The sequence below is a fragment of the Capsicum annuum genome, chromosome 12 (assembly GCF_002878395.1).
Source record: "Capsicum annuum cultivar UCD-10X-F1 chromosome 12, UCD10Xv1.1, whole genome shotgun sequence".
NCBI lineage: Eukaryota > Viridiplantae > Streptophyta > Magnoliopsida > Solanales > Solanaceae > Capsicum > Capsicum annuum.
Genome location: NC_061122.1, coordinates 46,706,553 through 46,721,382, shown reverse-complemented (window position 1 = coordinate 46,721,382; position 14,830 = coordinate 46,706,553). Strand labels below are relative to the sequence as shown.

Sequence of the window (14,830 nt, the reverse complement as noted above, 5' to 3'; positions counted from 1 at the left end):
AATGTTGTAGGTATGGTGTAGAAGTATGCCAAGGTGATATGAGGTTGGAGCAGATTTTTCTAAGACTATTACATAATTTGTGTGGCTAGTGGTATCATTGATCAAGAAATCATCACATCCACCTTTATGAACTTCAACTGTTCAAACTCAATGTCTATTGCTAAACATGATTTTACAACCCAACCTTACGCATGATTCTCACTTGGAAACCATGAAATAAACATCAAGAAACACTAGTACACTAGAACTTCATAACAACAATAATCGACCTTGACCTTACGGTCTTCCTTATCATAACTCATTAGCACGTACTATTTCAACACATCAAGCCTACTACTATTTATTCCCACAAATATACATCATTAATCTCATGCCACTATTCTTACATCTACATCCTACATTAAATTCAAGCCAATGGTCTAGCATCAATCATCTACCACCAATGACGAGTGCAACATAATATACTAATCCATTAAATTGGGATATTCTACCCAAATATCTCAAAAATCTACTACATACCTTCTCACAAGTAGCACTAGTTTACAACTACCAATGAAAAGAGGGTCAAGGGGGTTAAAGCCTCATAATAGACATGGTCAACCTTATCCTTATATTATAACCCCGTACAATCATATCTACTTATACTACTTTCTCACATCATAATTACTTACCCAAGCGTACATTTACACTACCTTCAAAGTCCACAAAAACCATGAGTCTATACTTATAACCTACTGGCTAATCTGGCTAGTTTCATACTTCAAGCAAGGACAATTCACCTCACCAAATAACTCCTTCTCTATCTTCTACTAATAAACTAACACACAAGGACGAATCATCTCTTTACCGGCCCAATCTTATGCAACCAAATTCATCTATACATACATTAAACCTACATAAGAACAACAAGTTGCTAGTGAATCAAAATAGGCCTCACACGGCTTCACTAGACTTTGATTTTGTATTTTGAACAAGACAATGGGATGAATGACAAGTCAACTATGCTAGTGAATCAAAAGAGCCCCACACGGCTTCACTAGTCTTTATGTTTCAACAATACTTTGATGACAATATTTCATGAGATAAAGATTTAATACGCAATATTCAATGAACTAAGAATACATATCTTACTCTGTAGAAATAAAATCGGAGTCAAACACTTTCTCCATGGACTACCATACTGTCCACACATACTTCTAGCTACCAAATTAGTTTATCACTATAAAGGGGTAAATCATCCTCACTCTGAAGCACTAACGGACTCTTCTCAAGTCCTTGCAAACTTCTTATATGATTCAATCAAAACGAACCATACCATTTAGACTCTAAACTTCTGTACTTGAATCGGCCTAATGATGAGACATGTCTGAGAATGTTCGAGCAAGGAAAGAATTGGGATGATTGTTACTTTTATATGGATGACACCATAGCATGAATTTGAGTATGAAAGTGGAATATTCTGACTCTATTATATGAACTAGAACATGAAGAAAGAGAGACATTCCTAAACGCCTAGTAGCCTCCTTCTTATAAGTGTGGCCCGCTACACACCCATAAATAAGACTCTACCCGATGTGATTTTACAGACACCCTGGGACCATGAACCATGCTTTGATACCAAGTTTGTCACAATCCGAACTGGGGCCCTGGCCGTGACGAGTATTCCAAACCATCAAGGCATGAAACATCCCTTATCTATCTGGTAATCATGCACATGACTTATATGAAAAAAATTGCAGAAGATACACTATATAATGGAAACATGGTCAGGAATCATATGAAAATAATAATGGGAAATAATGCCCCACAATCTCAACACAACATCTCTATAACGTCTGCGAAATCTCTACTACATGACTAAAATAAATGTCTATCTAAAAACTGGGACAAGGCCCCCAGTAGACCCAAAACTAATAAATGATAAATTAAACTGCAGATATCAGGCCTTCCAAAATATAGAAGGCTCACCACCTGATTTTGCGATCTATCGAAAGGAATCTACTGGTTGTCTGAACCCTTAGACTGTGCCTCCGAACCTGGGAGGAGAGGGGGTCAATACAAAAGTACTGGTACACAGAGAAATCAAACAAAAATATAATATTTTTACATAATATATGTGAGAGCTATTATAAAGTAGTTTCATATCAAATTATTTGAAAACACATGGGCATAATGTAATAGTTTTCAATACCAATGTAATACAATTAAGATAAGTGGAATACCCTACAATTGTAATTCCACGGCTATGTGAAATCCCCCTCTGGTGCTCGGCGGCCAAGCCTCCAATCCAAGTAGCTGCCAGGATTTGGAGTTGGTATACCCCAAATGTGAGTACACCGTAGAGAATTCCCCCATGTGAGATGTCCCAATTATTTTATTATCCTCCCATGTAGGATACAATATCATATGACCCACATCGGCAACTACGGTTTCCAGTGATGAGCCCTTTCACTCAAATGCCTTCTTCGGGCACCACCTTTCTCATGAAAATCAATGCATTCAAACTTTGTTCAAATCAATCATATGTTATACTCTGTAGTGTATCATCATACCCAAATTGCAAGACATCAATATCACATCATTCTTCTCATTCAACCATTGTATTCAACATGAATAACCTTCTCGTTTTTAAGTCAAAATCATATCAATTCTAAAAACATTCCATGTCATGCTCTTCAAGATATTTTTAAAAAAATTACATCATATGAACATTTAAAATAAATTTACATCAAGAGAGGAAATTTCATATCATTCATTCTCTCAAGTTAACATCTTTTCATAATACATGCATATACATATATCATATAGCAAATCACTTTGGGAGTAGGCCTAAGGGCCAAATCAATATTATAAAACATTTAAAACATAATCATATTCGTAATTTCAAAACCCCCATTTGAAAACATGAATTTTAAACCCATGAGATTTTTTAGATAACCCCACGTACCTCAATTACTACGAATATTAGGTGCTTCTTGAAGCCTACGTTGAGAGGATTCCAAATATGCAATTAGTTTCTAAAACTCACGGTTGAATCTTGAGTTGCTTGGATTTTTATTTTGAAACCCTAGAGAGAGTTCTTGAACAATTTTGATGAATAAAGGTGTATTTTGGGGTCTTTGGGAACTGAATTTCGTGTTTAGGGCTAAGTAAGGGTGGAAAAGGACCATTTTGCCCCAAAAACGGAGTGTTTAAATCACTTGAAACCTTTACATAGGCGCTGCCTATGCTATCGCCTATGTTTACGTAGGCGCCGCCTACTACTTTGAAAGGCCATAACTTCTTGTTCGGGTGTCGGATTTTAGTAAAATTGGTATCGTTGGAAAGCTAACTCGAAGACCTATTATTTGACACATAGTAGGCTCCCTAATTCGACATATATAGAGCGTTATGATTGATGGAAGCTGACACAAATTACAACGTCCAGTAAAACTTAATCGATCAAAATAGTTTTAACTCTTCCTTGAGTTGAAGGACTTCTATGGTCTAAATTAAATCTTGAATGGATTCACATACTATGCAAATAATTAACATGCCATATTGGCATAGGATTTATGGCTTCGGGATTATTAATGCATCAAAATCATGGTGTATATTGTAGCCCAAAATGCAGGGCGTTACACCAAAGCTCTAATCCTCAACTGGATGATAACCGAACCACAATTCAATCTTTGAAAACACCATAGCGCCCTGAAGCTGATCAAAAAAATCATCAATGCGATGAAGAGGATACTTATTCTTATCCATCACCTTGTTCAACTACCGATAATCAATACATATCTGCATAGACCCATCATTTCTCTTTACATACAAGACAGATGCACCCCAAGGTGAAACACTAGGTCGAATAAATCTCTTATCCAACAACTCCTATAACTGATCCTTTCAACTCTATTGGGGCCATCATATAAGGAGAAATTGAAATGGGCTCGGTGCCCGACTCAACATCAATAATAAATTCGAATGGATACTAGGAAAGTCCGTAGGTAACACCTCCATAAACTCATGGGAAACACAGAAAGAATCCAAGAAAGGAGGTAAAACAACACTTGTGTCACGAATATGGGCCAAGTAAGATAAACATCCCTTCTTAACCAATTTATGAGCCTGAACATAAGATATAACCCTCTTAGGACCCGAATTAAGTGTACCCTTTCCAAGCTATCCTTATCACACCAACTAAAGCTAAAGTCACAGTCCTAGAAAAATAATCTAAGACAACATGATAAGGATTTAAACAATCCATATCCAAAATAACATCAAAATTGACCATAGCTAACACAAGTAAGTCTACCAAAGTTTTACGTCCGAAAAAAGTTAGAACACAAGATCGGTACAATTGATCCACCACTAAAGAATCACCTACCGAGGTACATACATGAATAGGCATGGCAAGAGGCTCCCTAACATTATCAAGATCCAAAGAAAAATATACAGACACATAGAAAAAAGTTGATCCAGGATCAAATAAGGGTCATGATACCAATTTGTCACGACCCAAAAATGAGGGTCATGATGGCACTTGTTGCGGCGTACCTTGACAAGTAATCCTATCACCCAAACTGATACGAATAGATAAAAAGATAGAAATACCCAAGGTAAGGCTTCTAGAATGAAGCCGAAACATATAAATAATAATAACAATGCGGAAAGAACTTATCCAAAACACCAATCATGCCCAAAACCAGGTGTCAATAGTGTAAAAACTACTAATACAATCCAAGAGTCAAATACATCAAAAAAATAACCACAAAGTTATAATAATTATCTCCGAACACTAATAAAGACATAACTAGTATAGAAAGATAGAGGTGAGCTTCGAATGCATGAATGTCCAACCGTTACCTTGGAAGCTCCAACAACTGCCCGAATCAAGTAAGCTGAGGCGCACTCGAGCTAGGACCTGCACCGAAAGGGTACAGTAGGCATGAGTACGGTCCACTTGTACTCAATAGGTATCATAGGCAGACTAAGCAAAGTAGTAAATAAGACATACAAAATATACACTAAGGGCACGTGACCTGCAATAAAAAAATATCCCACAATGGTAGCCCACACCGCTTGCACTAACAGTTCTAATATATCTCCCATATATTGTAAAAAACACATCAAGATATTGAACATAAGTATAAATTATGTCACATATAAAATAGAGCAAGAGAGAACATGTAGATACAAGATCATCAAATATAAGTAAAGAAAGGTAAGACAAATACATAGATGACAAGTCAATAAGGCAATACAACACAACATAAACACAATAAAGTAAGTGCAATGTATATGATGATGATGATGATGATGATGATGATGATGCACAAGGTTGTCGCACAACCTTCGGGATCGTCGTACAATCCCCGTATACACCTACGGAGCCAAAGCTTCCCAGTTTAGGACCCATGGGGGGTTCGTCAACCCATATAAAATCCACATATCTCATTTTTGAGTTTTACCGAGTAAAATCCTTGAAATCCTTGTTAAAATCAAGAATCAGAGTTGTTTTGAAGGTTAAATTGATGAAAAACTAGTAATTATAAGATAAATTATTCAAGTGAAAAGGATAAAATTTGGGTCTAAAATCATGCCCTAAGATTTTTGGGGTTCTGAGAAATTAAGGAAGAAATTACTAAGAAAAGGGTGAATTACCTTAAATCCGTAATATAATCAAGAAATATGTGTTAATCTAGCTTCCTAAGCTCCCATAAACTTCACTTTTAGCTTCCAAAATATTTAGAGTTTAACTCTCAAGAGGCAAGATGAAAAAATGAGTAAAATGGGCCAAAAAAGAAAGGGTATTTATATTGCAGATTTTTTTGATTTTTTTGCACCAGGTTTTTCCTTCAAGTTCACCTTGGACTTTGACGGGGTGTCCGGGATTCATTCGGAGTCCGATTTATGCAAACTAACTATGCAACCATACTAAATTCAACGTTCCAGATGTGATGACGATACCATATTTTCCAAAAAAAGTCATTTTCACAAAATTAATCCCCAAAACTTGAAATCACAACTTTCCAAACCGAGGGTCGAAATGAGATTTAAAAGCCGTAAAATTATACCAAATATGCTAACACACTAAAATCGACATTAAGGATCTGTTGGCAAAGTCATATTTTCCATACAAGGTCGTTTCGATCAAATGTGGGTCCTACAACCATATTTCCAATTTTTCAACTTTCCGATCAATAGGTCGAAATGAGCTCAGGTGAACCAGGACCCAAACCAAAGGTCTACCTAGCCTAAAATCGATATTCTGGAGCTGATGGCGCTGTTCGTTTGGTCATTCATCACATGAATCAAAATATAACCACATAAGTCCAAAATAAGGCTCTCGAAGCCATCAAAAACCATAATATTGCAAAAATGATACCAAAATGCATCAAAAATTATGTCAACCACTCCCACACCCCAGAAATACCATAATGCAACTACGAGGATGGGTAAAATAGTCAAATCATATAAAATCACAAATTTCACATATTTCATCAAATTTTTAGGTCGTTACAATATATATATATATATATATATATATATCATTCAAATAATACTTGATCCCTCATGATCATTGGCACAAGAAAAATATGATTTTATTCGTCATCATCCTCAGTATTCTGCAAAATAGATGGACATATTTGTTGACACCTAATTTTTGCCCTCCACATTCTAAATTAGTTTTTGAATTTCTCAATTTTAAATAGTTTTAAAATATTTATGTTAAGTTATTTTAAAATAAATTTCAACCCTACCTTTTGAATTTAGGTGAAATTAATATATTTAGTGTTTAATTATACATGATTATATAATTATCAGTTAAAGAAATTACTTTAAAATTTATTCAGAGTGAAAAGTTTGATTAGATTGTCAGTATTCTAATTTTCTCAAGACAAATTGAAAATAAGAAATTGATGACATCTTTAGTTTCTTAATTTTTATTTATTATTATTAATATTATTATCATTATTATCAAAAAATAAAAAAAATAAAATTGTGTTTCATTAAATATTTATTTTAAAATTATGAAATTTTAGAAATTTGTTAAATTAATTAAAAGATAACTTCGTCTCAATTTTATCCAATTAATTCAATTGTGTTCATTTTTATTAATATAAAATGTTACGATTTTAATTGTACTTCCTTGATTTACCTAATCTTAAAACCCATTTTCTTAATAATCTTTTCGAGGAATTGAGATATACATGCCACTATTAAATATAATTGGCAACAAAGTAGCTAATAAAATATTGGTAAAATAAGGGCCTAAAATAATTGGCATTAGTGAACCATTAATTACAATTTAACTTTTATTAAATAATATTAATTAATAATTAGTTGAGAATTCAATTTTTTTAAGAAAAATAAATTACACATGTAATAGCTATCCAAAAAAGTGTTTCAATTGTATCCCACTATGTTGTACTTCAGACTTTTATAAGAAAATAAACAGACAACACAAATTAAAATAGAAAATCAATTTTTGAGAGAAAAATTAGATAACAATTACAAAAATGTCTTCTTTAGCTTTTTGGATTCACTACAATCGAGAATGAATGACTAACAACAGATTTGAGAATTATGAAATTGAAGGAATTGTTATAAATACAGGTATTGATTATAAGGAATTCATTCAAATTATTGTTGATCATCTGGAAGTTAATACAGAACTCAATTCTTTGGAATTTCAGTATAACATTGATCAAGAATATAAGCCGATGGTGATATGCAATAATATGGGATTGCAAGTATACATAGAGATGAAAAAAGTATATCTCAATTTTATAGATTATCCCTTGTGTATAACTTGGAAGCCTATAGATTTTCATAGTGTGCTTCCAATTGAGGTATATGGGAATAGAATTGAGATTACCCCAAATTACTATAACCGCATCAGTCTCCACAATAAAAACAATCTGATAGCTGATAACAGTGAAGCGGGTGATTGTAAAAAGAATTTTTTGAAAAATAAAGAAATTATAGATTGTGTTAGTGATATAATACCAGCAAAAGGGCAACGTTATAAAAAAGGAAATTTTGGAGAGTACCATTTAGAATTATGCAATGCGAGATAAACTTCAGTATAGGGTGAAGAGATCAAGTTCTTCAAGGTATTAATATTTTTAAATTTAACACAATTAAAATACATATTGTTATGAAGGATGTATACATGAAGGTTATTTTCCTAATCTTCTATACTTATAGTAATAACAGTTTAAAAACTTAATATATGTATATGTTGTTAATAAGATACTAAACAATGCAAAACAATAATGTGAAATTCTCATTTCTGTAGTATGTGTTTATTTATTATTTGTTTTTAAATTGGCCAGGTATACTCTCAAGTGTGTTAGTAAGGATTGTAGTTGGTTGTTTAGATGTTCTACCTTGCGAAACTCAACAGTCTTTGTAGTAAGAAAATTCATTGATATACAAATATATTCTGCACAAGATAGATTAGGTAATCAGTGTATAGCCACATCAGCGGTAATTGAAAGAGTTATAATGGACACATTAGATGATCCAAAAATTGTATACAATGCCGAAAACATTCAAAGGGACATGAAGCGACAATATGACTTAGATTTGAGTTACTGTAAAGCACATAGAACCAAAAAGAAGGCACTTGAAATGTTGCGGGGAGATCCTGGTGCTTCATATGCCAAATTACATAGTTATATATATATGCTACAATAAACAAATCCAGGTTCAATTGTTAGCTTGAAAAAAATCAATAAAGGAAATTTCATGTATGCTTTTGTCGCATTAAATTCTTTGATAAAAGGTTAGAAGTATTACAGGCTGATTGTGATAGTTGATGATAGCTTTTTAAAAGCATGTTACAGAGGAACATTTTTAATAGCTAGCTGTCAAGACGCCGGAGGTAATATCAATACCTATTATTTTACTACAGACGATTTAAGTTTCATGTTTAAATTGTTTTCAAAGTGTAAACTTATGATGCAATCTTACATATTTACTGCAATAACTATTTTATTTTGAATAACTATTATAGTTGAACAAAATATTTGATGACTTCATCTAAATTTGTTAATTCTTGAAGGACATATTTTATCAATTGCATATGCTATTGTTGATTCTGAGAATAATGCTTCTTGGGAGTCTTTCTTCGAAAGGTTAAAAGAAGCAATAGGTGTTAGAGAAAGAATATATTTTGTATCTGACAGACATCAAGGCATATTAAGAGCTATATCAATAGTGTATTCGGGAGTTCCTCACTGTATTTGTATATGGCATCTTTGGAATAACATAAAAGAAAATTATAGGAGGAATCAACAGCAGTTACGAGAAATAGTTTATGCAATGCAAAAGGTGGAAAGAATTGATAAGAGAGTAAAGGATTACTTGTTTGATATCGGATATCAAAAATGGGCAAGAACACATGCTACTGTAAATCGAACAATGATAATGACCTCTAACATTACCGAGTCAGTCAATTTAGCAATCAAAGATGAAAGAGATCTTTTGGTAAAAGATTTATTTGAACAAATGTGAATATTGATGATGACCTGGAGTTACACTAACATGAAAGAAGCGGAAGGAAAATGTACAAAATTAACTGCAAAATATAAAAAAAATTCTTGCTGCAAATTTCAAAGAAGCATAACATATGATGGTAAAATTTATTATTTTATGTAGAAGTTATTTTACACAATATTTGATAAACATATGGTGTTATTATAGTGATAACTTCTCTTTTATATAGGTGAGGCCTTTAACTGATTACTTACATACCGTTACACACAAAGGAAGGACATTTATTGTACGTATTAAAGAGCAAATATGTACATGTAGACGTTTTCAACTAGATGTTGGGCCATGTTCACATGCTTTGGAAGTGCTGAAAAGTAAAAGATTAAAAAGTGAAGATTATTGTTCCATTTACTATACTATTGCAGCAATGAAGAAGACATATGAGATCTCAATTAATCCTATTCCAGATGAAACTTCTTGAAAGGTATCTTCAAGTGTTTCGAACGAAATTGTATTGTACTCTGAAGGAAATAAAGTGTCAGGAAGACCTCCAAATAAAAGAAAACAAAGATGTTGGGAAAAGGATGAAAAGATTTCAAAATCATCATCTGGAAGATGTAGAGAAGAGGGTCACAATGTAAGAACATATTTATGTATTTATGTAAATCGTACAACTGTGGTGGTAGCACAAAGTTCTACTACGGCTTAATCTTTTGATTACTTACATACTTATTCTGTATTCATTTTAATGTTGTTACTTTATTGGTTTCTTTAGTGTTTAGTGTATTGCAAGACAAGTATAAAGTTTATCACTGTACATTATCAAATGACAGAATCAAGTTAGTGTCCTGATTTCTTTTGTTTGTTAAGAGTTCCACAACCTCTGTCATATTTTTATTGTCTTTACTGTTTTTGAGGCATACACACGCTTTACGTATTGTATGACATCAACGAAGAAATTAATCACAACTGCATGAAATAAAAAGTCTCTAATGTCACTTGGTCTTGTTCAATGGCCTTATGTGTTTGCTAATTCAAAACAATTGCGGCATGAACATTCTATTGTATTCAAAGTACTCACTCTTTATACTTTTGTATTGATAAGGTAGCTCCTACAAGCAAGTAAAATTTAATGTTGCATTTACAGTGCATGCTTATCATCTGATCAGTTTCATTCTTTTCGAAACATGATTGATTCCATTTCTTTAATATTATTTGCCTTTTCATCAGATTTTCTTAGTTAATCAAGCCTTATAACATCTTGCATTATAGTTCTTTAATGTGACATACTTATTCTGTATTCATTTTAATGTCTAGCATTCATTAATGTGTTTCTTGACAACTTCTTTTCAAAACTCTTTTTTTATAACACTACTACACGTACATTGAAGACAAAAAGATTCAAAAAAATAATAAATTATTACCTACATCAAATTAAGAGATGCAATTTAATATTATATATTAAAATCTTATCAAAAAATTAATATAATAAAAAGTACTATTAGATTAACAAAGTTTATAATACACAAAATAAATATTCAAAGAAAATCTGCAAATTGATTTAAGGAAGATAACTAATGTATACATATGTACAAAACATGACAAGAATAACGAGTACTCATAAAAAAAAATAAGGATAAGAAATGCCAGCTATATCCTACCTTTATTTCATTTTACAACTTTCTTATCTTAAAACGATATTTTGAGAACTCTGAATCACTTTCCTCCTCTTCCAATTACTTCATACGCCCATATTTCCACAATAAACATGTCAATCTAATGTTGACAAATGCTAAAATCATCACTTGAAATCTGAATATTGTGAATGAAATATTCGACAAATGAGACCAAGTAAATTCCACAACCCCTGTACATAAATTTATAAATAAATTGTTAAACAAATAATTGAGCACCGCTATTTAATTATATCTATTAAAGAATATACGAGACAATTACGCAGCATATTGAACAAGCAATCCATCAACAAATTATATATCCAAAGGCTGAAGAGGTGATATGTCGGAATAAGGGGTTTGATTGACATTTAAATCTTGCTTTTTTCTATAAAAGTTTGTGCTAAAAGAAAGTAAAGAATCACAATGGCAAAAGGTTCAACAGCTGATCGTATTTTCTCATCATGTCTTGCACCTCTCATAGAATCATAAACATAGATAATTCTATCTTTAAAAGAGAGAATTGTCAAAATCCAATGTCCATCAACACATATAGGAATCAGAATATGATCGACTGTATGCCAAGGATTATTACATGGCATATAAAAATTAAACATATATGCTACAATCTCATGATCAGGATAAAGTACTCCATAATTCTTATTATTATCAATCCAAAAATCATAAAGTGACATAACCTTGACAGCAAAAAAAAAAATTAGTAGTGGTGAATCTGATCGGCAATTCAATACCATATTTAGCTCTCTTCCTCAAGTAATATAACACAACATCAATGTGCTGAAAAAGAAAAAAAATCAAGATAATAAAAAACACTAATTTTATACATATAGTGTTCAAATATATCATAGAAAATAGTTTAAAAAGTTGATAAAGTGATGATAGCACAATTCATACACAAGATAAATGACGAAACATGAAAAAAATTACAAAATCAGATTATTTTATTAATTAACTTAGTTAATCAGAAAATCAATTTAATATCTTAACTATCAATTAAGTTAGTGTATAATTATAGAAATGTCTATAAAGTAATTTCGATATGCAAATATATAGATAGGCAACGTACCGTATCATTAAGAAAATTACCTCCATAATTTAATTTGAGAAATCAGTCTCTTGATCTAATAGATATATTTCCAAACAAAAAGTCATTCTTTAGATCACCCCTTCCCTTACAATATCTATCCTTGTCATTTCTAAAAAAAGAAAGTAAAATTAAAATTTTTAAACAATATATACATTATAGTGAAGTGTAAATTTTTTTTTAAAAAAAAACTTACTTGAATTTTTTTTTCAATGAATATGCATCAACAAACTTTGCAAAATCCTCGATCAAGTCTAAATTAACCTCATTTTCAATCTCCACGATGAAAGAATGTTTGAGTGTAAACAACTTTTTGCTATCAAATTTTACTTTACTACACTCCGAAGAACCAAAGTCATTGAGGCATGATGAATTTTGACAATTTTTAAAAAATTTTACTTTCTTTTTAATATTGAAATTTGATTCTTCTTCCACATTAGTGACTTCAAATAAAATTAATTTTGATGTCACTTTATCTCTCAAGACCGGATACAGAATAGCAGACTGATCATACGCAATCATGAGTTGAGAATCTGATAACAAATTACAATCATCACTAGAAAATTGTTAAAAAGAACAAAAATATTAGAAAAATTAAAATATGACATATTGATTTAAAATTTAAAAGGGTACAAGACCTTACATAGGTGAAGTATCGCCTTCCTTTGACATGTGTCCATCTTCAATTGCGGATTCAAACTTTACAAAAAATAAAAAATTGGCAACTGTAAGATTTAGTAGACAACTGAATACAATAACATTCACTTTATCATCAATATTTACCACACTAATGAATTAAAAAAATAAAAATATAATGCAAAACAACAGATCATATCACCTGTAATTATGTCCAAATTAGAAAGTGAAGATAAACTAACTAGAAACTTGACAATGTAATAAAAGCTATAAATCAAAATAAACAAGCTTATACCTTAGAATATTGAATTCCTGTAGGATCTGAATCACCCAAAAAAATTTGAACACCTATATTTTCACTCTGATGTTCCTACGACATTATTAAATTAAGTTGATGAATAATTTTTAAACAACTTATAAAAAATTAACTACACATAAATAATTTCCCATGGTTATAAGTTAATGAACACACATATGAAACATACCTCAGTATTAGATTTAATAGGTAAGTGATGAAGGTCTTCACATATTTTTTGAAAAATTCAAACTCACTGCTAAATTGTTGAAATGATTACATCAGCAATGTATATGTGTGTGTTTATGTGTGAATATATAAATTAATGTAAATGCACTGACAATATATAATGAATTCAATTGTAATGACAATTGTAAGAAAAAATTAAATCTACCTTGTCGAATTCTGTCCGCAAAACATAATGATTAGAACAATCTGCTGCATCTTTTGAATTCACACAACAATTCATGGAATGATGATTGTTGTTACTTTCATCATGTATACTTGACTTTTTCTACAAATGATCAAGAATCAAAAATTTTCTTGATTTTTTTTTAAGAAAACCCTCTTTTACAAAATATATGATTAGGTAATATATGTCAACACTATTATATATATTCCATAAATTAAAATGTATACTAGTAAAGTTGATAATAAATATACTTAACTATATACCTTAGCTTTTTTAGCTCCTGTAGGATCAACACCACTCAACTCATTTTTAACATCAAATTTTTCTCTTTCACGTTCCTAACAGTTATAATTGATTTAAAGTAGCAAACAAGATTTAAACAAAAAAATTAGATCCCAAGAAGTAATAAGTTACAGTCTTGTAATATTAATAGATACAAAACTGATAATACCTCACAATTTGAATTAACTTTTAATTGTTGAAGAGATATCTTAACATAAGTCTTGAAATATTTAAACTCACTGTCAAGCTGTTTAAATCAACATATTAAAAAAAATATCAATAAAACATATTAATCTTAATAATACACTAAGTCATAACATAATAAAATGTAATGAATACTATAAATAAGAATATTTACCTTGTCAAATTCAATCAGCAAAACATAATCACTAAAAGAAGCTGCTGGAACTTTTGACTTCTCACTAGAATTCATCACTGGATGATTGTTGTTATTATAATCATACTTAGTTGACTCTTTCTTCAACAACCCAACAATTGATACTTCTTTGACATTTTTCAACGCAGGCAGCTCCTTTGCAAGCTTATATACAAATATTAAATGTTAAAGTAATATAACAAACTATACGTATTACAACAAACAATACCAATAAAGTAGTAATCAATAACTTTTCATTTTAAATTTAAAATTATTTTCTTCACATTTTTTCATTATCTTACAAACCTTTTTATCAGCTTTAACCACTTTCTTGCAAGCCTTCTTGATAAGCAATGGAGATTTAAATTTTTTTTGGGTATGATGAAACTGATATACATTATTAGTCAGCAAGTTAAGTACTCCCAATTCATCAACTATAGGAAAAATATTTGACCATACCTATAATTACAATAAAAAAGTATCATAAAACCATAAGAAATAAATTGGTAAACTGATTTTTCTCTCATTAAAAGTTTAACAAAGTATATCACACAAACCTTATCATTTG

At 31.0% G+C, this 14,830-nt stretch overlaps 1 protein-coding gene across 1 annotated transcript; it reads left to right on the top strand.

Moving 5' to 3' along the window:
- The first annotated feature begins 8,493 nt into the window (after positions 1–8,493).
- Positions 8,494–9,964, top strand: LOC124889603. The gene is made up of 3 exons (XM_047401565.1): positions 8,494–8,638; positions 9,053–9,477; positions 9,716–9,964. Exons 1-3 carry the CDS (start codon positions 8,494–8,496, stop codon positions 9,962–9,964), a joined length of 819 nt encoding a protein of 272 aa, XP_047257521.1.
- Positions 9,965–14,830: the final 4,866 nt, after the last annotated feature.